The 27,320-nt window shown below is 37.5% G+C and overlaps 1 protein-coding gene across 14 annotated transcripts in view; it reads right to left on the bottom strand.

Moving 5' to 3' along the window:
- PARD3 (par-3 family cell polarity regulator) overlaps positions 1–27,320 on the bottom strand; it is a 450,646-nt gene that overhangs the window by 172,196 nt on the left and 251,130 nt on the right. For 10 of the 14 annotated variants that reach the window (XM_069859364.1, XM_069859365.1, XM_069859353.1 and 7 more), the window contains 4 exons: positions 25,775–25,903; positions 21,878–21,916; positions 8,780–8,968; positions 8,127–8,297 (listed from right to left, as the gene is read on the bottom strand). In XM_069859364.1, coding sequence (XP_069715465.1) covers positions 8,127–8,297; positions 8,780–8,968; positions 21,878–21,916; positions 25,775–25,903 — 528 coding nt within the window. The remainder of the gene's footprint in view (positions 1–8,126; positions 8,298–8,779; positions 8,969–21,877; positions 21,917–25,774; positions 25,904–27,320) is intronic. The other 4 variants (XM_069859367.1, XM_069859355.1, XM_069859362.1 and 1 more) reach the window with 1 other exon arrangement.

The raw sequence follows: 27,320 nt of genomic DNA, 5'->3' as shown, positions 1-27,320 counted from the left end.
GAAACATGGAGCAACTGAGGTTGGATGGCATCTCTGGAAATTATCTAGTCCAACTTCTTACTCAAAGCAGGCTCAGCAAGAGCAGGTTGCCCAGTGCCTTGTCCAGTTGGATTCTGAATATGTCCAAGAATGAAGACTCCACAACCTCTCCTGGCAACCTGTGCCAGTTGTTGACCACCATCTCAGAAGAAAACTTTTTTTTTATGTTTAGAGATTTCTTTAATTTCAGTTTGTGCCCATTGCTTTTTGTCCTGGCCATAGGCACCCCTCAGAAATGTCTGGATCTGTCTTCTTTACTCCCCTCCTCAGATATTTACAGACACTGGTATGATCCCTCAAAGCCTTCTCTTCTCCAGGATGAAAAGAGGGAGTTCCCTCTCTGGGTCCTAGCACTAATGTGTAATAAATCATCATATTCATATAAGTGCAATAAAATCTTGCATGCTGCAAATTATCTGTAGCTCCCTTTCTCTCTATTCTCTTAAAATAAAAATAGAAACAAAAATTTCCTTCCTTTTTTTTAAATAAAAAGGTCTCTACCCTGGCCCTTTGTCATTCAGATAAGAACCAGCTGTTTGCTAAAGCACTGTCTGTACTAACTAGCCCAGCTGCTGCTTATCTAGATGATAAAAGGACAATTAATGCAGTCCTTTCTACTTAAACACCACCATCCATTCTATCTGAAGTTATGCACATAAATCTGAAAAAAGTTTATGCATGAGAATATTGCCAAAATATTCAAAGCATAAACAAACTCTTTTTTTTAAAAAAAAGAAACAATACTCAGACCCCTTTTTTTCCTTCAAAAAGTAAATTATCCATAAACTGGCATGCAAGCATTATAGATTTTAAAGAAGCCAGTACACAAATTTACTACATATTACACTGCAGCCAGGGTACTGAAGCTCTTTCTGTCACACAGAATTATTCTCTAGGCTTTCTTTTTCCTTTCATATCTATCTCTGCACTGTGACCAAGATGTCCCAAATGCTTCAGCTTCCTTTTTCAAGAGAGATACTTTTATAATAGTACTACCAACATTAAACATGTTTTTCTTTGTTACCACCCAAGTTGGGATCCTGCTTTAGAGACAGACTTAGCAGGATGCAAAAATATGAGAATGAGTAAAAAGGTCAGGTTAGGCTTACATGCACGAATCACGCATCAGTAAATGTAAAATTAGTACAGCGTTTCCAAGAAATGCTGCATTCTTGTTCTGATAAATATAAAAAGCAATCAGAAGAAAAAAAATGCTTTCAGAATGGTGGGAAGGAACCCACATAGTTTTGTAAAATGTAGTTAGATGAGAAGCTGGTTGAAGTGCAGAACACAAGACGCTATGAGACCACAAAATACAAAACCATGCACAAGCTTTCAGAACAACTAACTTTTTTAAAATATTCTTGGGATGTTTACTATCTGAAGTTTGCCTAAATACAGTGGAAATCTTGCACAAAAACGACCATCAGAAGCTTAAAAGGAGACTATTCATTAGCACTGTATTAGAAACTCTGGTAGAACATGCCACAATTAAAAAGAAACCCAAATATATGGCCAAAAAATGAGGTTAGGAAGAATTCAAGCAGTACCCTTCAGAGGATGCTCAGACTGAAGGTAAAATGTTCACTACAGACACCAGACTTAAGAAGGTACACAGGGAATCAGCTGAACCACTTGATGGCAAGAGTGAAAGGGACACTGAGGGACAAGTCTGCAGTAGGGAATCTCTATTTCTTTGCCTCAGTCTTTGTTGCTGAAGGTATCAGGGAGATTTCCATACCTGACCCCATTCTTTGTAGCAAATAAGAAGACTGAGATCAGCCAGAAGAAAATATAGGGGCATTAGACCGAACAGGTAGGTGAGAAGTTTACATATCACCCAGGTTGGATGGCATTCTCCCAAAAACCACAAAGGAACTCGGCCAAGGATTGCATAACTGCTGGCCAAAACATTCTATATACTGATACCAATGTCCATGGTCCCAGAGGACTGGTGGCTTGCCTGTATATCTAGAGGGGAACTTGGGAATTACAGACCGGGTGTCTGACTTCCTGCTGGATAAAATGGTGGCATCTACAATAAAGAGTAAATCACTGAGTATGACAAACATAGGTCCATTGGGAAGACAGACATCCATGTGGGAATCCTGCCATGCTGGTGTGCTGGAGCTGCACAAAGTGCTAGTAGGCTCTCCAAGCTCTCAGGCAATGAGTTGGACATGACATATTCGCATTTTCAAAAAGCTTTTACCAAGGCTTCGTATCAAAGATATTAAAGAAGCTAACTTTTCCTGGGACTGGACTAAGTTTTCACTTTCTGGATTGCAGTCTGGCTAAAGGACTAGAAACAAAGGTCAGTCTTCAGGGTGGAGAAGACTCAGCTGTGGCTTCCCCCAGGAATTAGGGTTGGGAACAGCTTAGACTTGGAAGTAGCTTTATCAATGACTTGGCGAGGAGAGTGAACAGTGAAATCCCTTTGTTTGGAGAAGATACTAAAGCCTTTTCAACACTTAAATGAACTTCAGAACATCATCACAAAATTAATCTAGTGAGAAAAGAAAAAAACCAAACCTGTCATATCTATTTCAAAGTAAGTAACTGGGTATTGCACACAGGGAAAAATGATACTGAATCTTTTATACTTCTACACATACCGGAAAAAAAAATGAAATAGATGTTTGCTTATTTCTGTTCTTTTATAAAGAAACCACTCATTTGAAAAGTCTCTCTCGCTGATCCGCCTACCAGTCTATTTATTTAAACAGTTGATGAGGTTCTTATACAGTGTGGATCCGCGACTGTTTCTCCGCATCATGGTATGTTCCATTTTCAACTCAGCAACTGGAGCAAAGATGAAGAGGCATGCAGAAAGAAATTTGGGGATCTGTGAATCATTTGCAAACCTCTGTTTCAGGGAGGTTTGGCAAGACATTAATTCTGTCAAAAAAGGGAGACAGACAAGAAAAACCCTTGAAATGCCTCATTTTGAGGAAAATGGTGATGGTCTGTCTCTTAATGGCAGACAAGTGCTGCCTGCGTGTGACACAAACAGCGTGTAGAAGAGCAATCTGTGCCGCTAAGCTGTCCAGGTTGCAGGACTGAAAAAAGATGGATTCCAAAAGTAACAATTACCTTCATTTACTTGAATCAGCACATACTGCTGCCAGCTGCACAGATCTGCCTGACAGTCACGCTGAAACGCTGTGTGTGCATTATGGCCACGCAGCAGCTGTTTGCCCATACAGGTTAATCATAATAATAATACTAATTATCAGAACACTGTGCAAGGAACCCCATTGTTTCTCCTTAAATCTTAGGCTCTTTGGTAACTAGAAAAATGTCAAGCCTGTGCTAAAGTTCCAAAAAGCCAATGGCTACGTATTCTGAAAACTGGGGTGTTAAATACTGGCTGTATATGAATATCAAGGCACTGCTGTTGTTATTCTTTCCATTTTTGCCCCTGTCCACACAATTTTGGAAATGCACCTTAATAGTCTCTCTGCACTTATAAAGAAAAGTTGCAGAATCCATACACAATGCTGATCACAAAGGGAAAGGTAGAATGTTCAAAATACATATTTGAACAGCATATTTAACTGTTTTTAAAGAGCGGGAAGCAACCTTACATATATCCAAATCCTAAACTAAATGTTTTTGTTACATTAATCTAACAGCATCCATCAAATATTCCCCGAGTGATTTTGTTGAGAGTGGCTGAGATACTAAACAATGCTTTGCAAGGTTTGCAATAATGCAGCTTGCAGTATTAACTATATTACTGTACCTTGTGTGGATGTAATGCAAACGGGAGAAAAACTCAGACACACTGTTCTGGCCTGAAGTTCATTCATAACTAGCACTCACTGTATGTTTATATCAACATTAACTACAAGATAAATCACTTGAAAATCTGGATAGGTTATACTCTGTCTCCTGGTGAGTCAATGAAAATTCTTTCTACTCTTCAGTTCAGTAAAACCACAACAGCATAAAAATGCTTTTTACCTCCTGGGAAGTTTGAGGTGCCTTTTGAGTTCACAGTTATGAAAGAGATGATGATGTAAATGATCTCCTCACTGCCTCTCCGAAGACAAAATAGTACTCTTACATTGTTTATGTATATTTTTACTGTTACGGTAATTGCTTTGGAAGCTTAGTCCACAATCGGAGAACTGGTGAAGCTGAAAATAATGCTGGCATGAAAAAGGAGCATCAGAGGTCACTTCACAAATTTTTGAAACAGTTTCACTCTCAAGTTAAGCGGTATTTGACTTCTGAAGCCTAAGAAAGATTTCTGACAAACAAACACCTCCTCTGAGCAGACTGGAGGCAACTATCCCTGCCACTCTAACCCAGGACAACAGGATTTGAGCTATCCTCCCTTCTAGACAGCAAGCAAAATACGAAATGCACATGAAAATTCTGGGCTGAACTGAAACACAGAGAAATAGCACTCTGCAGAACCATGCAGCTAAATGATTTCTCCCTCCTCTGCAGTTCTTAGGATCGATTATGAAAGTGAATATTAAAAACAAAAGAAATGTATTCATATTAGTAATGTTCTTGAAATCCAATTCAGACTCTTCTATTACTGAAGAAAAAAGCAGTCTGCATTGCCCATCTATCTCAAAACAAGTCAGTTTGATTTTTCAAGTCTAAACAACTACTGGACTTGAAAAAAAAAAGAAACTTGTTATTTTTGTGGGGGTTTTGCTGTCGTTTTTTGAAAACCGAGACAGCAAATGTTTTTATTATCCAGACATTGAGTATAATTCTTTTTTGCATTGGTATTACCACCCTTTGTATGTATCCTCCTTCCAAGATGCTTGTGGTTGCTCTGTGGCACAGCAGGAAATCCCAAAGCACCAACTTCTGTCCTCGCACTGCAGTGCAGGACTGACCATGGCACTGGAATGGTGCAGAATGAACACTGCTGGTGGTGGTACACAAAAGGGAATATAACCAAACTCATTCCACTGAACTGTGGTTCTACAAGACTAACAACAGTGTAAGCTTTATTCTTGTCCATAAAGCGGGCTCATGCAATACTGAATCAACATAGGTAATAAATAAGTTGAATAGGATCTATTTTTGTTGCTGTTGCTAATTTATGGTGAGTCCTTTACAGAACAAAAGAAGAGAGAAAAGCATCAAAAACATAAGGAGAACACTTCCTCAAAAGTTAAACTTTTTGGTTTGTCTTTAAGAAAAAAATTAGGTAAAACCCCATTTCTGAGGAACTGGGGCTTTTAAGTCTGGAGAAAAGGAAGCTGAGGAAACCTTATCATGCTCTGCAACTACCTGAAAGGAGGTTGTAGCAAGGTGGGTGTCAGTCTCTTCTACCAAGTAACAAGGCATAGGGTAAGAGGAAATGGCTTCAAGTTGTGCTAGAGGAGGTTGAAATTGGATATTAGGAAAACTTACTTCACTGAAAGGGTTGTCAAGCATTGGAACAGGCTGCCTGGGAAAGTGGTTGAGTCACCATCCCTAGAGGTATTTAAAAGACGTGGAAATGCGGCGCTTAGGGACATGGCTTAGTGGTGAACTTGACAGTGTTAGGTTTATGGTGGGACTCAATGATCTTTAAGGTCTTCTGCAACCTATGATTCACTGCTGGTAAAAGGTGGGATTTAACAAGGTAGGGTCTGCTCTTCTGATGCTTTTACTTCTAATCGACAAGCTCCTGATTTTTCTGCCAGACAGATGTCAATTTTTTTTTGTTCTAATATTGTTTTTTTTGGTTTTGTAATATTGGTTTTTATTGGTTTTTTGTTCTAATATTAAGAATCTTTGCTGAGACTGTATACTAGGCTGGTGGCAGCTACAGGACTACTATAAGGGGACAACTTATGTACCAGAGTGTTTAATAGTTTACATTGATGCTGCTGTCCAGCTAGGTTCAGTTCACGTCAGTTCACGCATCCATTACTTAGGGGTTAAGCTGACTGAAATATATATACTATTCATTCAAGATACATAAATAATGTTATCATAGCTTATTAGTATTATATCTGATTAATCATATTTCAAGTTTAAATTTGTCCAATTCTTGAACATGGTACCAGGGTTTAATTGCAAAATGCCAAGAAAAAAAATTCTCTCTTCACGTTTCATTTGTTGAAGTCTGAGCACTGTAAGATTTTCAAAAAACCAGCTTCTTGTATACTGCCAGCTCAGCAGGTAAATAGCTTTATGCCCATGCAAGTTGTGCTTTCATCATATTAAAATATGCAAACAGGATTGACATTGTACTTCCTTTGCATAAATGTCATGAAAACAATAATTCCTGAGAAAAAATAGTTACAAAAATTATTTTGTGAAGATGATCACTACACCAATAATTGCATATCATAACTTTTCCCAGTTATAATGGCTCATCTCACTAGCTTTTTATGGAGTTGGGAAAGTGCATAAAAAAATGTAAAGTAGGCCCAGACAAGATCCAGCTCCCCATCCTGCTCCCTCTACAGGTACATTTCAGCGTATCAAAGGCTGGTTCTAACATCAATTCTTTCATCTTGGAGCATATGTACAGTAGATACCGTGGACTTGAGCTGTGCCATTTTTGCCATGTGATTTCTGCAAAATATATCATACTAAATGTGGGCACTAAACTGCTCTTAATTTGAACGAGCATAAATTCTATCAGATTTAAGGAGCAATGTCTTTGGTTCATCATGGCTGGATTTCCTCCACCATGTTTACAAACACTGTCTTGAAACATTTCATCTAGAAGACTTTCGCTGAGAGAAGAGTGACTATATTCTACATTCATTCTGAAAAAAAAATACTAAACACAGAAATAGTCTAAAATACTTCGACCCTTTTATGTAGTAACATATAAAATGCAGCTGCAATTGAGTAGGAATAATGAACAGTTTCCAAAGGACAGTCTGGGGTCCAAGTTCAGAATTAGGGCTAGAGCAGGACATCACCAAATATAACAAAGTCAGAATTTCTTCAACACCAAGGGAGAAACTGTGTGCATGCAAGCTGCCTTTCCAGCAGTGTATATATACAAACACATTGTATGCGTATTAAAGCTGTGTATAAGCAGTTAATTCAGAGGAGCTTAACATTTGCACTAGTGTCTTTTTAAAACATGACTTTTATAATACACTACAGACTGGATTTTTTTCAAAGATCAATTCTATGCATGAAAAAAGAAACTATTCCTTTTCTCTTTAGGCAAGATCAGCCGTACTAAACCAATTTGTGCATACCATTTCTGAAGCATGATGCTCAAGAAATAACATTCCCAATAAAACCTTACTGGTGTTAATGAGAATTACAGAATGACTTTTACATGTCTTAAGAACAGATGCTTCCCTGACCCGCCATTCAACTGCACCCCCTTTAACTCAGTGGATTTCTGCAATTTGTCAAAATCATTTTGAAGTCTAATTCAGTCCTACACAGCATCTGCAGTCCTCCTCAGTATCACATGCCCACACAGTCCTACAATTTAGCATTATTTATATTAATCTAAAAGATAAACTATTAGAAATCATGAATACATTTCAAAGTATCAACACGTTAACTTTGCACTGGAGGACACAAGTTGCAAATAATACCAGAAAAAGAATCACCACTTTGCCCTGAATTCTGTGCTTCATATTTCCCTGCAATGCAGGCCAAGACATGACATATTTAAAATCCAAAATAACAGAACTATTTCCTTTAAGTTTTGCAGAATCTTTACATGGAACTTTTAATTGCTTAGATGAAATATAATAATAAAATGTAAGAGGTCTACTCTTAAAACAACCAAAAGTGACAAAGAAACAAGTCAGTTAACACTGTCTATAAATAAAAGATTCAATAGACTCACACAAAAAACTCCAAAGAACAAAACTCACATAAACACTAGGATCCAATTACAAAATCAATATAGCTTTATTCAGTGTTTCCTGTTACTCATTGATGAAAATACTTAAAAGAAAAACTTTATTGATCAGTAATAAGGTTAACACGTCTACCACTGACGTTCAGATAATTTTGTAATTCTCTCTTTCTTTAGCTTCTCAAATATTATTTTCCAGGTCTCAGAGGAAATATGGCATCTCCTATAAACACAAATACCTTAGAAGTGAAAAATTCCAGTCTCGATATCAAAAGAGTATTACCTCATTGCATTTACTTATTCGCCTTGCCACAATAAGCTGAATCATTCCCCGCTTGTTTCCTTCAGTGGACATGGACCTCCTTAAGGTTTCCATAGCATCTTGATTTGTTTTGCCCAATAACGATTCTCCATTTACTGCTATTAGTTGATCATTCACTCGAAGCCTGCCATCCTGTAAAAGGGAAGATTATAGCTAGTTACATGCAACAGGCACAAAAGAATTTTCGTCTGTTGGAGAGAAGAAAAAATAAAAACAAACGAAAAATAATCAAGCAAGTACACTTAGTTCTAATAGTTTATGGCCAAATGAACACTGGTATAACAGCTTCTATTGCAGCCATTGCAGGAAATGTCTGTTCCAGTTGTAGATTTGCACTGCAAGCTACTGTCATGACTTGACTGCACAAGTAGCATACTAATCGAACTGTACCACAGAGAACTCGTATCCTTCCCCTGAATCTTTAGGGGCTGTTTAAAACCTAGGAAGCACAAACATGTGAATCTGAGTAGAAATTTAAATGTTACTTCTGATGGTATAATTAGAAAAAGCTACTTACAGAGCAATCTCATTCTTCTTGAATCTGTGGCTATTTTCAAAACTGCTTTATCATGGAAAATTAAGGAAGAGCAAAGTACACAGATGTTCCCTCTCACCTTGGATGCTGCTCCACCGTTAATAATGGACTTGACGAAGATTCCTAAATCGGCATGGTTTTCTTTTGACCGGTTACCTTTGACACTCACACCAAGTCCAGCTGATCCAGAGTCATTTAGTGGAACTTCAAACGTCAGGAATTCCCTGGTGCCATCAGGTGTGAGGACAAGCTCCTCCTCTTCTGCTTTCTGTTGGGAAGATTAGCATAGGATTATAGAAGAGCATTTCTATTTAGGAATTCACTTCCCTCTACAATTATCAGCATTAAAAAAAACCCTGCTTTTAACTACAATGCCACAATATTTTCCACAGTAATTATTTGAAGAAACATGCACAAGCGGTGTATTTTCTATCACCTCCAGCTGATGACTAGATTCAGAAATATCTTATGTTTGTGTTTAAGAGCTTCTCTGTCTAGTAAAATAATTTAATCGTGTCATTATTGAATGTGCCATTAAAACCAACTCAGAAGCAAGCTGCTATTTCATTATCCAAAAGAGAGCTGTATCAGAAATATATTTTTACTTGCAAACCTACAGAATTTTTACAATATCATCATCATCTATGGTAGCTTTGCAGTCATGGGGAGAAATTAAGTACAATAATATTAAAATTCAAAAATTACTCATTCACCTCATTTCATTTAAAACTAGCTGTGTTAGGAAAACCAGAAAATTACACCACTGAGATCTGCAACAGTACACCTCTCTGCTACTGCCAGGCTTAGCATCAAATCCAGCTCTGAGTGCCAATTATCCTGTCTTTCTCAGCTCTGCTCTTCACCACTGTCCTCTTACTCATACCTTTGGTTCCTTGCTGCTCTTGACTCGCAGTTTTAGCCTGGCTGGGACAATCCCAGGTTCTGTACAAATGGAATTATAGTCCCAGACCTGCCAGTTGACCCTGGCAAGGAGCTGCTCAGTGATACCCTCCCCTGTATCCAAAAGCCAGGCGTGTGCAGGAGAACAGCCTCTCTCTTCACCTCCTGTTGAGCACAGGGTGGTGGTGGGCTGGAAGCAGGTGTTCTAGTGGCATTCACAGGGGCAGCACACATCGGCACAGCACCCAGGAAAGAAAACAGTCAGGCCCTGAGGAGCACTGCTTACACACAGGAGGTGGCTGCTTAATCACAGAATCATAGAACAGTCTGGGTTGGAAAGGACCTTAAAGATCATCTAGATCCACCTCCCCACCATGGGCAAGGACAAGGACCAATATGTTCAGCGGCCCAATTCCTTGTGGTAGACATTGTCCATTTGTCGCTGACCATTTTTCAGTTATAACAAAGCGATTATAACCACTTTTGATTATAACTTTATCAGTTAGAGAAAAAAATCATGCCCTTAAAGACTGTTCTGCAGTGGACATTGTGTCTGGCCTCCAGAAAGATGCTCATGTATTTAACTGTGCTGGTTTTTTCTCACCCACATGAAGGAGAAAGAGTAAGAGAATGTCCACCAGAATGCACAGTAATGTCCAACAGGTGGAAGTTCTTCTCTGAAAGAATTAATCTGGCCATAATATTAGCAAACACGTCACCTCCATTACTGACACTGATTTTATAATAACTTTTCCCATATCGCTCTCATCTATCTGCAAAGCTTGCTCTCTCCATTTTTGTCCTACTCCCAGAAACCTGGAGCAGAACAAAACACAGGAGAAGTTAATGTGTGCCTGCTGAGCCATCCCTGTTTCTTAAGACCGGAGGAAATGTAAAGCTGACAAGCTCTTCTGATATCCAATCACAGACTATGTCAAAGATGGTTATGCAAGCCGTGTGGAGTACAGTAAACTGAGATGATCAATTTGGGCAGAAGCATGTTGGTTGTATCATCACTGACCTAGAAATGCAACGTGAAAACATCACATGGAAGGGCAGGCAGATTGCTGAGAGAAACAAAACAGCCAAGGAAAGAAAAGCTGGAGCTCTATCTTTTCCCACTTGGTTAAAAGCACAAACCTTAACATGTTCATCAACCCCTTCCCTTGCATTAGACACTGTTTGCTTGCCTCTAACCATCTTTTGCTTATATAACGAAGCATAATGCTTCATTAATTAAAAAAATAAGCTAACATTCCCTATCCAAGTGCCATAGCTAAGCTGGGTCACTTATGAATCCCATTATCCAAATACATTTCTCAGTCACACAAAACAACACGATCTGTGCTGTCAGGAATGGAAAGGTGTGTCTTTGAAAAAAATAATGGATCTAAAAAATATTTCCCAAATTCTGGGAAAACCAGAAGCATAATTTTCCTGTTTGGGTCACAAAAGCACTAGTTAGAGCATATATTTCAGTGCATCTTTTGTCAGTAGCTACAGAATAAAACAATCCAAGACAGATGCATGCTGACCATTTCAATATTCCTTAACAAACAGTAGGAATAAAAGCTTGTAAGACAAAAAGGAGATAAGGTCAAGGCAGGATGTATGGGTAATCAAGGAAGTACATAAGCTTATTGGATTTTTCTTCACTATTGTTATCATAAATTTACCATCAATTTCCTCCTTCCCCCAGTTATTTTCTAGTGTTCTAAAAAAACGTGCCAAAACTTCAGCCACAGCCATCTCTCTTTCAGGGCAGAGAACTAAACCTCTTCCCTTCACAGCCCATCCCCATCAGGTGCACTTCTATCTGCCAAGGGGTCATTGGAGAGAGCATCTCAGCAAGCGTAAGCATCCCCAAGGACTTGGTTAATGGCCTCTAAGGCTCCTTCTCTTCAGCGAGACCAAAGAGCTGCATTATTAGCTCTCCACTGTTCTTAATGTGAGGCTTCTGCTTGCTTGTTTTCTACAGTCTTAAATAAGGAAAAGATCTAGTGCTAATATTTGCTATAGAGTGTGGAAGTGAAACTTAAAGCCTAAACCTGAAGCAAACTACTCCTTAGCAGCTGCACATGAGTGAGTAGATCATGCAAGTGAAGAAATGAGAAATAGCAGCCTCAGCACTGGAACAGAATTATTGAAGCCATCAGAAAATTTCACAAATCATTCAAAGAAAAAAAAATATCATTACTGAGCTAAAGCTAAATTGCTTTAGGAACTTGATCAGATATCCACAGCTTTTTTTAACTAAGCCAGTTTGTTGCACCATCACACCTGTGTCCACAGTTTTAGGGACACGAGAGGCTTTGTGCCCTCTAGAATCTACATGTCATCTGTCAGCACCATATGCTTGAACGTAAATTTCAAAAAGAGAAAGAAACAGAGAGAACAAACATTTCATTTTTATATCCCACATTTTGTTCTAAGAATACTTAGGAGAAAAATGTGGCTTTTGAGAATAACTGAAGCATTGAGATTCAAGGACTATGGATGAGAAAGTACCGACTATAACATTTGTGTCACACCATAGTACCAACGAAGGTCTTACTGTATATCATATATTGAATACAGCTTCATGCATACAAACCCATAGAACGGTCCTCTAAGCACGCCATATATGAGCCATTTTCAGAGAAATAAGGACTAAGAATTTAGCATGGTACTGTGAAATTTTGAACAAGAAAAACCTCAGAAAGGCTGAATCCTTTGTTCCTCAAAGCCCTTTAGAGTACAGAAACATTACATGCAATGATTCTCCTCAATCAATTAAGTAGCAGGTATTGTAAAAAGGTAAAATTTGCACTGAAATTGTGTTGAATATTAGGTATCTAAATGTAAAAAAACATGGAAATCCCCTAAGACATCCATAAACCAGCATAAAAATGCACAAAAATCTAAAATGCATTATTTAAAAATTTCAACTGAGAACACAATATCTTCATAATTGCAATAACCTCCTTTTGATCTTGCTATATTCTAAATTATCAGGTTCACTATGTCAATCAAACACCTCAACACTATTTTCATGATTAGTTGATCTGCAGGAGAAATTTACTCCTTCCTATATTTTGACAGGCCAGCAGTAAACATGGAAGCAAAATGATGTACCGTGAACCCTGAACAACAAAATTCAACTCCCTTAAGAATTTCCACACACTATGTCCAAAACAATCAACAGCAAAACAATATTCTGTTCAGAGAGAGTCTGCTAAGGAAAAGGTCATCTGAAATATCTTCAGTTGGATGAATGAATGAAGCTGCTCAAGTATGTAATCTGTAATAAAAATTCCATTGGTAATAAAACATGTAGGTGACTTTTTTTGCTGCAAATTCATATTTGGCATTGATTTATGCTAAATGACATTTGCGATAAATTTTTCACTTTTTAACCACAACAAAAATATACTGTGAATTTAAAGATAAACTTCCTGACTACAGCAAACTTATGGCCATGCGTTGATACATATGGAGATTAAAAAAAGCCACTGGATAAACCGGAGGGAAATTATTTTACTCTTCTACGTAGCATTGGTTTCTGATCTGATCATAAAACCTGATATAATTTTATAAACAACATTTAAATGGACCTTGATGCCAAAAATGCAATAAGTCTATTTCATCATGTTAGTAACAGCATCTCCCTCTTATCCTTTTATATTTTAAATACTATGAAGAAATTTCTCGCTTGAGACTTCTCTTTACGAAAACTCACTAGGGTTCAACTGGTGAGTAAGCAGCATGAGAAGGGTGAAAAAAGAAACCTAACAGCAAAGAAAAATCTCCCCCCACCTAACAGGGGAAGCAATTTTCAATCAAGCTGGGACAAGTTTCTGAAGTGGCTTGCTGCAGCTACAAATCTGGCTGCATTCTCTCCAGCAAACATTCTCTTGCAAGCTTAGACATGTCATCTTCTCAGCAGCTATTAAGTCACTGAAACCTGTCTGCAAGTTACTTTATGATCATATATAGAGAAAAGAAATAAGTTAATCATGGGACCATCAGCAAAAATCCAGCATACTCCTGTTTTCTTTCAGAAAAGCAATTAATAAAGCTCTGTATCCACACTCTTAGAGGGTACCCTTTCTAGGCTATGTATGTAACAGACACGAAAACACTTACAGGGCTCTTGTCTGCACATATGTATGCGTGTACATGTACCAACACACCCTTCCTAGATGATGATGAAAATCACATGACAAATTATGTAACTATAGCACAAGCCCTACCTAATGAACCCAATGACCCCATCTATTCACAATACCTGCCCCCAAATTCTATTGCGTCCAGCCTTCTAACATCACAGCCTTTATCTTCCCAACCTCTACTGAGTTATTATTTTGTTATCCTATCAAGTTTTTGCCTCACAAATGCATCTTTTCTATTGTGAATTTATCTGGACTGAAAACCCCAAGTTCTTGAAAGATGAGTTTGAAGTCCTACGGATGTTAAGCCCCACCAGGAAGCATAGGCTAGACTAGTAAAAGGTCTAGACTTTGCAATACTTGCTTCCAATAATGGGGAATTTTAACTGAACCTCACAGCCGCTGCAGGTTACTTTCAGTCTTTCTAAGATACTAATACAGAAATCATTATCTTTCTTACAAAGCACCTATGATACTAAGAAATCATAACTCCTGTACATTGCAAAACAGTAAAATTTGTCCCAGCATAATTATAACAAAATACAATTCCTATTTTAAAACCTGCATGATAGACACAAAAGAGAGGAACTTTCACTTAGCTATTGTACACAAAAGTTGTTGACGTCAGAGATGACTCAAATTGTTTTGTTATTCAGTTTAGGTGGGGGGCATTGCTGTCATATCAGACCACCTTCTAAAGAGAGATACACCAAAAGATGATGACTTTCACTTTTACCATATGACATCAAATACACATATGGAGAACACGTAAATCGAGCAGCTCTAAGGAAGGAAAACAGCATCTGTGGTTAACAACCGTTTTGTGGCAGGTGACATTTAGTACCTCAAAAAATATAGATAGGTTACTGCTGGAGACACTGAAAACAGAGCAATGTAGGTGGCCTGTAACACACCTCTCCTACTTCAGCTCAGGCCCCTCAGGAGGCGTCAAAACTGAGAGTTGATGCATCCTGCCATGAGTAGATATTAAAGATAAATATAACTACAGCAGCACATTCAGATTTAAAACTGGACCTCTGTCAGAGAAAAGCCTGCTTAATGACCCAACAGTGACGTGCACACTCCAACCTGTTTTCCTCCTGAAATACAAGGCCTTTTATCTACTTACTTAGTTATAAAATTATATAGGATTTAAGCCAACTAAAATTCTTATGCTTGCTTTATTTCTCTAACTCTTCCTAGGTTAAGTTTTTTAATATCTCACATATGTTAGATAAACACTACTGAATCTTATTTGTAGATATACACTGAGACTCATTATTCGTATCAGCTAAGTTAATATGTCACATCTGGCAAAGACTGCACTCTTGTTCAAATCAAACAGCAGCTGCTAAATATCAAAAAGTACATTTTAATTCTGAGATTTTATGGGAAATGTGGTCTGTTTTAATTTTAATCCCATCAAGGAAAAGTTTTTTGCATATTATATGTGGATTAACTTCGGTACGCATTTATACGCAGAAATGCTAGCTCATGAAAATACTGCAAAACAGACCCGTTACATTTCCAGTTATATCCATTTTAAGGACTTAGTTCAATATCAAAAAAACATGTTCCACATTCCAAAATGTCTTCAGTTTAATGTTTTTGAGAGATTAAAAAATGGTTTGGGAAAAAATTAAATGTTTTCCAAAGGACAAAAACTCTAGCATGTGATTTTCATTTAGTATGAAAATCAAAGCTTTGCAAAAGCCCACGTTTAAGTGCATCCACATGTTATTTACATCTATAAGAAGGCCGTTGCTTGTCTGTGCTAACATTATTCTCCCCAATACTAACACTCTGATCAGGGCTGCCACAGAAACTGGTTTAAACAGTTTAGATTTCTACATTTCAAATCAACAGATCAGACCACTAAAAATATTTTGTTGGTTATGCATCTCAGAACGTCAAATAGGGACCAATCTGTCGTCATTATCATAATGCCTGTACTTTATCCAGGCCAACACACTCTCTTCCAAAGTTGCTCCTACTCAAACTTCGTGCTCCTACTGTACATTCTGAAACGAACATGCAATTGTAATGCTAACTCCAATTCTTTACAAGATGCTTATCCTAGAGAAGTGAAAACCAAGGGGATTAGATACACAGCAGGTGTCTGCTGTGCCAAAGAAGCCTATAAAGCTACAGTTCTCTGCACTATCCCTTGTTGAAGAAAAACTTCAATGCCCAACACACTAATGACACAGCTCCCTAAAAGTCTTTATACTTTTCACACTGGCCTACTAGATAAACAAAACCTGAAAGATTAAAGAAACAGATAGAGAGTGTCTGGGAAAGCCAGCAGAAGAACAAAGTTGAAAGGGAAATAACACCCTAGTAGAAGTCTGCAGCAAGGAACATGTTCCACATGAGGCAATGCCTGTACGCGGCACTGGGACTGACCCGTGTCTTACTCCTACTTCAGCTTCAGCCTTTCAGGCACCTGTGACAAACGACTTCAACTTCCAATTTTCCCTGGATTTGAATATCAAGGAAGAATCAACACCGGGAGTCTAATGCCAACAGTGCAGTAAAACAAGCTTCGCACACAGACAATGAGTTTTCAGAGGTTTAAATAAGAATTTGAATTAACAATGTGAACTTCGCACTCCCCCAAATTGGGCCAAGTGTTTGAAGGAACTTGATGACCCTATTGCCTGTGCTAGCAGATGACCAACTAAAAGACCCGGGCTCCCCTTTCAGTCTCACATCCTGTATCAGTCTTTTGAACTGCAAATGCCTAACACAGTTGACTCCTATTAGGCAAAATAACATAAGGCTGGTATGTAGGAAATAATGCAATAAGGGTGAATAAAGATATGCGCACCAGAGTGGCTTCAGGGTGACTTCGCAGCCTGAACGATGGCACTAAGGCAACTCTATTACAGAACCCCGGTGGAGGGTAAGGTACATTGCATTTCACAAAAACAGTAACTGGCCAGCAAATGTTATCAACACAAGCTTTGGGAAAATGGCTAGAACTGTCCCATAGTGCTGTGCAGAGACAGTTTGGTTATGGCACAGCGCAGCCCAGGTGAATCACCTGCAGATGACAAAGTCAAAACTATGAGCCTGAGGGTCATTCCCAAGCATAGCTTTACACAGAAGTTCATGTGTATTACCATTGAACATTCCAGGAAATTCAGATTCCTTGAAGAGCATTCATAAACACAGTCACTCAACTGTTGTATTAATTATTCACAGGAATTAATGCCCCAGAACAGAGCACTGGAACAGGCTGCCCAGAGATGATGTGGAATCTCCTTCTCTGGAGATATTCAAAACCTAGCCAGGTACATTCCTGTGCAACCTGCTGCAGATGAACCTGCTTTTGCAGGGGGTTGGACTAGATGATCTTCTGAGGTCACTTCCAACCACTACCATTCTGGTACTGTGTGATTTCTGTAATACGCTATTCAATGCCAGAGTACCTACTGTGGCAAAAGACTCTAAACCAAATAGTATCCTGCAGAAACACTGGAACAGGTTGCCGAGCAAGGTGATAGGTGCTCCATCCCTACCTGGAAACATTCAAGATCAGTTTGGATGGGGCTGTGAGTAACCTAATCTAGTTGAAGATGTCTCTGTTCACTGCAGGGGTTTTGAACTAGGTAACCTTTAAAGGTCCCTTCCAACCCAAACTATTCCATGATTCTATGGTTTTAAAAAAGCATTGTAAAGACCCTTTACATCAGGACGCTAAAAAGGTATAAAAATAATTAGCACCAGTTATTTGCTGTATTCCAAAATACCATGGAAGAAATAACAGCACTAGCTTAATCATCAAACTTCCCCTTTTCTGATAAAATCATTCTGTATCTAATGATATCAGCACTGGTGGTTGTGTAGGCCAGTATTAGTTAACATACAATCCTGACTCAACTTAAAGACATTTTGATCACCTACTGCAGCTCTTTGAAGCTCTAAATTGTTTTCTAAAAAAGGTTTCGTGTGAAGGAAGAGTTGCATGAACTTAATGACACAAAGCTGTTATAAAAGCTCAAGTCCTGTGTAAGTGCTGAATATGAAGCAGTGGAAATTTAACTTACAGTTTTTGAAAAACAGCCATGGATATATATACAGTGGTTACATACTTTGAAGTAATATAAATAGCTTTTCACCAAAAGCAAAAAGCACACATGCACGCAGAACACCATCTTAAAGCTCAACACCAATAGTGCTTTTTTCCCCACAAGACTAAGCTCCAAGAACTTTCCATCCATTAATCAATATAAATTACATCTTTCTAGGCATTTGCTAGTATATCTCTCATATTCATAACAAGAACAGTTGCAAATAAAGAGTATACAAAGAATAAATTTGCATTAATTCATTTAAAATGTCTCTGCCTAAGTTGGTATTATCACCCCAGTCCTATAGGTGATGAATTCTTGCACTAAAAGTGTACCTAATTTGCTCAGAATCACACAGAAAAGTCTATGGCAAGAGCAGCAACTGAACCCCAAAATACTGCCAGGCTTAGCCATGACATTATCCTTGGATTCTGAAAAACACAGCGATCAAAATGAAGCTTAGACAATAACAGGAATATCAGATGATCAAGTTCAGAAGAAAATAAAAAGCAATCCCATTTGCAATTTCTATCAGGGCTGCTAAACATCCACATATTGTTCCAATGCACCAACCATTTTTGTTACATCACTGTTACAAATTCTGCACTTACTAAAATTCATAACATTCTGCTCACTTACAGCAATTTGACAGAAAAACAAATGAGAACAGAAAACTTGCACTCATGCTACTGAGTGCAAGAGTCATGAAATGAAATTCTGAATCCTAACGTACAATCTCTTTTCACCAACAGACTACACACCCTACAAAATCCTTCTTATTAATAAAAATAATTATTATTTTTCTAACACTATGCTTACGTGAAAGATAACTTGCCAGTTTGAATTCAGAAAACAAACAGAGGATGACAATCGTAAAAGCAAAATATTACTGAAACACTGTTGACTTTCAAAGAGTATGAGGAAAAAATAATTGGCAGATGTTTTACATAGCATAATTAACAGTTCATTTCAATGCTCTGCAATAAGATTAAGATAATTATGCTTAGAAACAGAAAAATAATAATGATAAATTACTAGTTTTCATATTACGGTCAATCTCCTACATTCCAAATAATCACTATGTCTAGAAATAGGTGCATCTGTTCCATGTTGTCACCAGCTAGGGAAATGGCACAAACTCGTGGCTGGGTGAAACAATCTTTCAACCAATATACTGGAGATTTCCCTGCTTCAACAGTAAATGGAGCACCTGTTCCACTCATCAGCAAAACAGAAGGTAAAAACAGCAGTACTGTTTTCACCAGGGCACAGTTACTGGATAGAAATTGAAGCTGCATTAGCAATTTGTATTTCTTATGGATAACCAGAGACAAAAGCTTAAATTCCATGTGCCTAGCAAGTTACTAAAACTCCTCATGGAAGCTCAAGAAAGAGAATATTGAGTATTCTGTGAAGGTGTCCAAAACATGAAGTCATACGCTTTCCTATCTGGGTAGTAAGAAATAACTCTCTCATGGATTTCAAGTGACAAATAAATTAAGAAAAAAATAATTTAAAAGGTTTTCTTTTATTATATCTGTGAAGACTCAAAGTAATGCATCCAAGTGCCACAGTATTAGTGCAAAACATTCCAAAGAAACAGTTGCATGAATGCAGCCATTGATGGTGATAATGTGTTGATAAATTAGGCTTTATACTTTGGGGTATACATAAAAATTTTATTTCAGGACTTTCATTCTCAAAGATTTTAATGTTTTTTAATTTCAAAGGTGCATTTTTCTCTGTCTCTGCACAAAGACATAACAACAAAAAATCCCCACAACCATTTTGCCTTTAAATTAAAACCAGACTTGTATTTCACCTCTCTCATTTCTATAGCTTCACTGCTTTCATCAACAGCTTTTTTGCTGTTGGTTTTTTTTTTGCTTTGCTTTCTACTATCAAGTCCTTGACACTTGGAAGACTAAAACTTCATGACCAACAGCACGAAGATCAGAGCAGAGACAGAAAGAGAAATTGCAAGATTAGAAATCTCAAAGACCTGAAAAGAAGACAACGAAGGAATAAGTAAGGATTGAGGTGGAACCAATGAGAATAAAGGAAAGCAATGAAAAATACTTTCAACAACAATAACAACTAATAATAATAATAATGATGATGATGATGGTGATAATAATAATGTGACTGTATTATTAATGTGCAGCCGAGGAAAATTAGTTCTGTTGAACCAGAGTATCGCATTTATCCAAAGCAAAGTAGATTGGAAGCAGGGAGGTAAATGCAGAAGCATTGTGCATTACAAATACAGACCAAAACCTTTCACATTTAGTCCATTTTTTTATTCCCAACCAGGTTTAGGCAAATTTAGAGAGACATGCTGTTCCTACTGTTGATCACTGTTGCTCTGAGCCTCCAAATAAGTACAAAAAAAACCCCATCCCATAATGAATGAAAAACCCTAGACATTATGCAAAATAAACAGCTTTGTATTGACCAGCTTTCTTGCTTCATTCTCTCACTAACCAAATACATCTCCACATGTTTCTGTATTCATTTCCTTATTTCCAAGGCTTGTTAGGATTTATTGATGTTTTTTTTCAGAAATCCCTAGCAACCCATACCCCCTCTGTCCCTTTTGCATAATCCCCTGGTTAATAAGCAATTTTGAGCTCACATCTACAGAGAATAAATGAGAGAGGCTTATCTTCCTTTGGTCTTTCCTTGGTTGAAGTTAGGGTGTTGGTCCCAAAAATGGCAGAGAAAAGCTTTCAGTGTGGAATTTGCTACAAAATATTAACTTTGCAACAGAAGAGCAATTGTCTTATACAAACACCTTGTTGGTAATCTGCCTAATCTTATAGAGGTTTTGGAGCAGAATTTCTGCTCCTAAAAACCTGGACATTTTTATAAGGCTGCACAAACAAATGACTCTCAATTGTTTTCAATTACAGGCAGAAATACTGTCCTGGGCTTTGATCTCCTTATATACCAGCTGTACATGGTAAGAAACTATGAAGATAAACATACACATGCTCTAATGAGATGCAACACAAAAATACTGCAAGACATGTCTGAAACAATGAGACACCTATGATTTTGCAGAACTCTTATGGAGATGACTTTCAGACTAGAAGGACATCAAAAGCCAGAGGGATAAAGGTCAATATTGGTACATTCAGCTCAAATGCCCATATTAGCAGTTACATTGACTGTACCTTAAATCTCTTTACCTAGCCTTGACTTTCTTTTTATCCCAGACATCATCTCTCCACTGCTGGTAAGGAATTCTGAATCACCTAGATGAACTTTTTCTGCTTTTCAGCAGCCTAACTAATTTCAAATCCCAGCATGAATCCCCCTTAATTTCTCTATAATCTAATTTAATAATTAATTTTGAAACCTAATGGAGCTTCTTGAAATACGCTTTTAACTAAGACACAATATAGTTTTAAGGTAATACGTATCTTCTGTTAATATTTCATAAAATAAACCTTGACTCTTAGAAAAAAATTTAACATATATTAACATAAAGTGCATTAAAACTGATCCTTTCTCACTGACTAAAATAAGGTATATAAATATGTAAATATAATAAGGTATACAGCCCCACTGACACATCACATACCTGTTACAGCTTTCCAATGGCTAAATTTGATACCACTTGCCTATAGTTTCTTAAAAATAACTAATAAACACAGGTTTGCTATGAGGATACAACTGAGACTTAAATACAAACTCCCTAATTTCCATGTTGGTATCTCAGGTTTCAGTCACACAATCACTATTTAAACAATTGGTTTCAACAAGTAACCCAAGCTACTAGTCTTCCCTTACCATTCCAATTAAGGCCTTTGGCTGTGTATAAACGGTGTAATTTCAAATAGCACTTGAACATATATAATAACTGAATTGTGTATTACTTTCAAACAGTATTTGAAATTACAGTAAAAATGCATGTAAAATGTAAAGCTAGAGAGAGCCATCTACAGTATACAAGGTGAAAGAAGGATCTGTGAAACTTTGATGGAGAAGTGCCATATCAATTTAAAAACATTTGGGAGTCTTCCAGTATGGAAAAGACAAAGCTCTTACCGTTTCCTTTGGAATTTGTGACTGGCTTTGTTCTGCATTCTAAAGGAAGTAAAAAAAATAAATAAGAACACAACTACATACGACATGTACTATCTATCAGCAGGGGGATAACAAAGAGCTCTAAATCTGACACGAAGCGGTAATGGAAAAATGAAGGGTGCTTGTCACACTCCCTGATTCAAATTTGTCTACACAAGTACTAAATGAGAGATGGATGAAAAGGACCTCCATCAATCTTAGGCCAGTGTCCTTGACTTCATCTGGCTATAAGGGAGGTGGCTCTCTGGCCAAGGAAGAATCACAGCTGCTTGCACCTTTTTCTGGCTGGTGGAATATTTTCATTCAGGGCTGTTCTCTCCCTTCTGATTTGAAGGCTTCAAAGAATGACCTCAGCAGTCCAGGTGAACCTTACCAAATATTTCAAACAAGTACCTGTTTTTTAAAACATCCATTCTCATTTTAACAAAGGATTCCCCTTTTGAGTGTGTTTGGATGAACCAGAAATACAGCACTGGATATCCCAAGGACAGGAGGATGCTTTCAGACCACCGCAGATGGGATCCTACTATACCTTGCATTCCTCACCTGTCACTCAGGGTGAAAAAAGGCAAACATACATCATTGGAAAACCTTTCTGCATCCCCCAGACAATTCTGGAAACACAAGAAAGGAACTATTGCTCTTCCAAGCCCACATCCACCTCTGTTAAAACCTCTTTGAGCACCCAGGAGGCACCTCACTGCTGGCCGGATGATCACTTCTGTGCTAATAAGATAATATTGTGTTCCATTCAGCTGGATCAAAACGAAATGCTAGGGTTTACTGGACATTTTTTGCTTTAGGCTGTTTTGCAGGAGATTCAAATGGTTAAGTAGAAAAATATGACGGTGAGGTAGTAACAAAATCATCCAGTTAGCTTTAACCTACAGCCAAAGAACAATAGTAAAAAAAGATGAAGGAGCCAACTACCAGGAACACATAAAGGACCTACATTTACCAATTAAGGTATTAACTTGTAGGGCACAGGATACTAATTCAGCCAGCCAGTCTCTGCTGCACTGAGACTTTAGCTCAAAAGCTAAATAACCTAAGTCAATACTTCAGTAGATTCACATAGGCAGCAGCAGGCTGTAAGAAAATCCTTCACAGAAAGGTATGTTTGGTTATGTGAGGTAACCACAGTATAACAAGAACTCTACTTAACCAGCCTAATCCTCATCCCTTTAACAAAGGGGCAAGGAGGGAAGATTTTTAGAAGACAATCTGCCTTGAACACTGATGCAGAAAAGCCATAGTATATTACCTATCTGGCATTAGGTAACTCTGGAAGCAATAAAATGCCTGATATTCTGGAGAAGTATAATCATTCTTCCAGATCTCAATAGTTAGACAACTTAAATCCTGCCAATTTGATTTTATTCCCTGCTTCAATGTTTTAGTCACTTTTACCATGATCAGCTGCACTGGATGATGGCTCTCCATCAGCTCCACCCCCGCCCCCAACCTGACCACACAAGCTACAAAGATCCCTAAATGGGCTCAGCTTAGCATTCCCGTAAGTTTTAGATACAGCTACACATTTTCATAGGTCCCTTCCAGACAATTAAGGCAACATACATCAAAGACATTAAACTCCACAACTCTCCTCAAAGTTTATTATCTTCAATTTACTTATAAAGAAACCCAAGGACAAGCAACTTTTCAAAAGTCATTCAACAAGCCATAACCCAAGCCATAAAATCTAAACACCTTTTTTATTGGGATTACTATCAGTACAAATGCTGGCAAACATAAAATGGTTTTAACACTGAGTGCTCCTCAGCAAGCAGCAGCAAGTCCTGTCCTTTATGGATAATATCAAATAACATGATTTTATGCATACGTTTTCTGAGACATATCTCATTCAGTTAATACTTAAAACATAAAGACATACAAATGCAGAAAGTATGGCAGTAACAGGGGAAGGATGCAAAGACAAATTGTTCATAAGTGGCCAAATAAAGTCTGCATATGAAAAGATGAACTGGCATGATTTCAGACCATTCCCCTCCCTCCTTCAACAAAGATTTTGTGTTTTCTTTCTGGGTAAAGTTAGTAAGTCAAGGAGGGAAGCTGGCTGAAGACACCTTTTTTTCTTTTTTTTTTTTTTAACTCAGGTTTATTTCTTACCAGAGAAGAAAGAATAGCCCTTATGATGGGTTTTAATTCAACACTTCCCCCAGCAGTTCTGCTCCTGCTCTTTGACAGCTGCCAGCAGAGAACACCTAGCAGTTCTTTGTGTCAAAATGCAAACAAATCTTTATGCAGTAGAGGATCATCACAAACATGAACTGTCAGATCCTGCTAATATCACTTGTACAACTGAAGCTACACAAAAGCACACCAGTTCAGATCTAATCTCTGATTACATAGCACAGAGCCCACCTACTACCTGACACAGCTACAATGAGATCTGGTTTCTCTGTGGTGGCATTTGCCAAAATAGCCGAGAGTAATGCCAGTGCAGCAGCAGGGAGGCTACTGAGGTTAAACTTATTTAAAGTGGCTGTTTTGCTGTTATTTTCAAAACTATATCAAGCATTACTACTAAATCTCTGCATAGCTGATGTCGTATCTTTGTTTACAGTTATTTAATATCTTGTTAAACCATTCATTATACCTTCCTCATTTTACTACAGAAATAATATACACAAAATTAAGACATTTTATTACTTCTAAATTTATTCAGAAAACTTAAAAGGCATTTTCATTCATATTTATGTAAGATAGCAATGAAATGAAAATTACATCATAGGAACTTAGATTATTTTCACAGTTCCAGCAATACGGTAGGGCATGATATGGTTTCAATTTTTTCATTTCTCCTCATTTTATGACAAATTTCACTTCACTACCTGAAGTTATGTTCCAAGAATATTAAGGTACAAGTGTGGTTTGTTTGCAACCTTCCATGCTACTTTGACTTCCAAGGTTTAATTTGAAAAGTAAAAGGCAAATGTTAAAAGTATTGAAATGGCTGAACAAAATTCATTCTCTTTGCATTCAAAGTAACACAAATCCAATAGAAAAATGAAGCAATCTACTTATCATACTGATATTTGTCACTTATATTTGTATTTCTTCTCATGCTAATGCAGCCAAATAAGTTATTTTTAGAGATATATATATTGCTATGATTATACAAATAATAAATAACTTCAGCAATTAAAATGAATACAGAATAAAGTAAGACTGCTCCATTCACAGTCTGCTTTTTCATAACAGAATTTATCTTGATCAATTATCAGAGAAATATCTGTATACACTACGCAAGTGGAGAAGGGACACTATGAAGCACCATTTTATTTCTATTTCATGTAAAGTTCTTGGAAACATTTTCTGCAATACCCTGCTAAATTAATAACTTCAAGGTTTCCATTCCACAGAAATTGCATTTATATTATTAAAAATGCTACTATTACTTAAATATTCCACTTTTGATAAAAATGTATTTACATATCCTGCTTTGGCACAATATTAAATGCTCTGAAATATTTTAGTGAGCAGGTAGTGGGACAAATGGCAGGCTTACAAACATAGATTACTTCATGTGAAAGATATAACATAATCTACTTGTCTGCACTCATCCAAATAAGGCGTATCCAATAGCTTCTTCCATAATAAACATTATGACTTAAAATAAAACTCTCAATTAAACATTATTAAAAGGTATTTAATTCCAGTAGCAGATCTCAAAGAGAATAAAAAAGCATTCATGTAAAATGTTCTAAATAAAGCAGATTAGGGTTTTTGTTCCGTACATTCAGTGCTGGCCATGCATGTTTACTAGCAGGTGACAAGATCAAATAATTTGCTCATGTTCATCTAAATCTCTTAGCTGCTCTCTATTTTACGCACCAGTTCCCTTGGATGGAATGTTTCTTCCTGTCGAAATATTAGAAGGCTGACAGTCCCTCCCATCTTGGTGCTTCGCAGCAAGGACACAACTTCTTCTTGAGTTTTGCCTGTTAAATCAACTCCATTCACCTGTGACAAAAGAAGTATTTGAAATCTGTAACATTATAACCAGGAAAAACAGTACAAATTCATACTGAAAAATCATGTGAATCATATGAGACAGTATTAAAAAAATCTCACTTCAAACAATCTGCTTATTGGCTCAGCATAGCTTCCACCCAATAGATCTAATTAAACGTGAATTCTTTACATAGAAATACAAATAAAAATCACAACAGCTGTATTTCCCTCCTTTTCAGCAGCAACAGTATACTCTAGTTTACTCTAAAGCAAACTAATACCATCTACGAGTATTTTTTTACAAGAATTTCTGCATTGAAATTCTTTGGCAAAATCAATGTATGATCCAGAACTTGGTGTTACACATATCTTCCAGATACTTCTTGCACAACAAACTGGGTCAAAAGTAGAAAACAGTTTTTTCTCCAAATAATTTTGGTGTATTTGCCTTTGTTCAGCCATCCAGTTCCTTGGCCTCCACACACCAGGACAGATAGGTATGGGATACATACAGGTACATTTCCCACTGTATGAGTTGAGTAAGGGAAAAGCCAAAGCAAAACAGGGTATTCTAAGGCTTGCCTGTTCAGAAACTTTCTGTACATGTAAGGCAAATCAACTAACAGTGTTAAGCAAGAGAGCATGGTGCTCAGAAGTCAGCAAACCATCTTTTTCCTTTCCCTTGTAAGAGATCACAGATTTTGCTGCTGAGATGCCATAAGCATCATCTTAAGTGCTTCTCAGTCCCCTTCTACCCAAGTCATCTGGGTTACCTTGAATTACATTCAGCAATGACAGTAATTACAGAAGGCTACCCTCCAGCAACAATTCAAGCTGACTTTGCCAATTTTGCAGTAAAGTGGAGTTAGGGCACTGAGAGGCAGTTAGTCTCAGCTGTACTTTCAGTGTCATTTGGCTTAGGGACAGTAATGAAGAGCTGTGGGTGGTAACATCTTCTATCACTCCAGCTAGATTTGCAGGAAGATCTCTGCTGTGCGCCTATCTAAGAGAAATTCAATTCCCTTGAGAACATCCTCCCTCCAGGAGAAAAGTGGCCTTGATTCTCTGTAGCACTATGCTCCTCTTACATTGTCCCTTTCAGTTAATTCACTGCATCTTTTTCAGGGTTTTGTCTTTCAAACTTGGCAACATCTCCAATAATTTCTGATCTGTCACTCCATGCTGATTTAATGTCACTTATTAGGTAACAATCACTTTGCTTTCCTAAACAGCAATGCAAGACCACAGCACTATATTCACATAAGCCATGTAAACACATCTTTTTGTAGTATGTTTGGGTCCAGGTCTTAAAAAAGTTATATACTGAAAACACATCAAAAATACACTCAAAGCCAAAAAAAAAAAAAAAAATTTTCCTATAACATGAACTCCTACGAGCTTTTGGAACTGAACTAGTGTATGGACC

This window comes from Phaenicophaeus curvirostris, chromosome 6, assembly GCF_032191515.1.
Source record: "Phaenicophaeus curvirostris isolate KB17595 chromosome 6, BPBGC_Pcur_1.0, whole genome shotgun sequence".
NCBI classification, from domain to species: Eukaryota; Metazoa; Chordata; class Aves; order Cuculiformes; family Cuculidae; genus Phaenicophaeus; species Phaenicophaeus curvirostris.
Note: the sequence above shows the minus strand (reverse complement) of the source record. Positions and strands in the feature narration are given on the sequence as shown.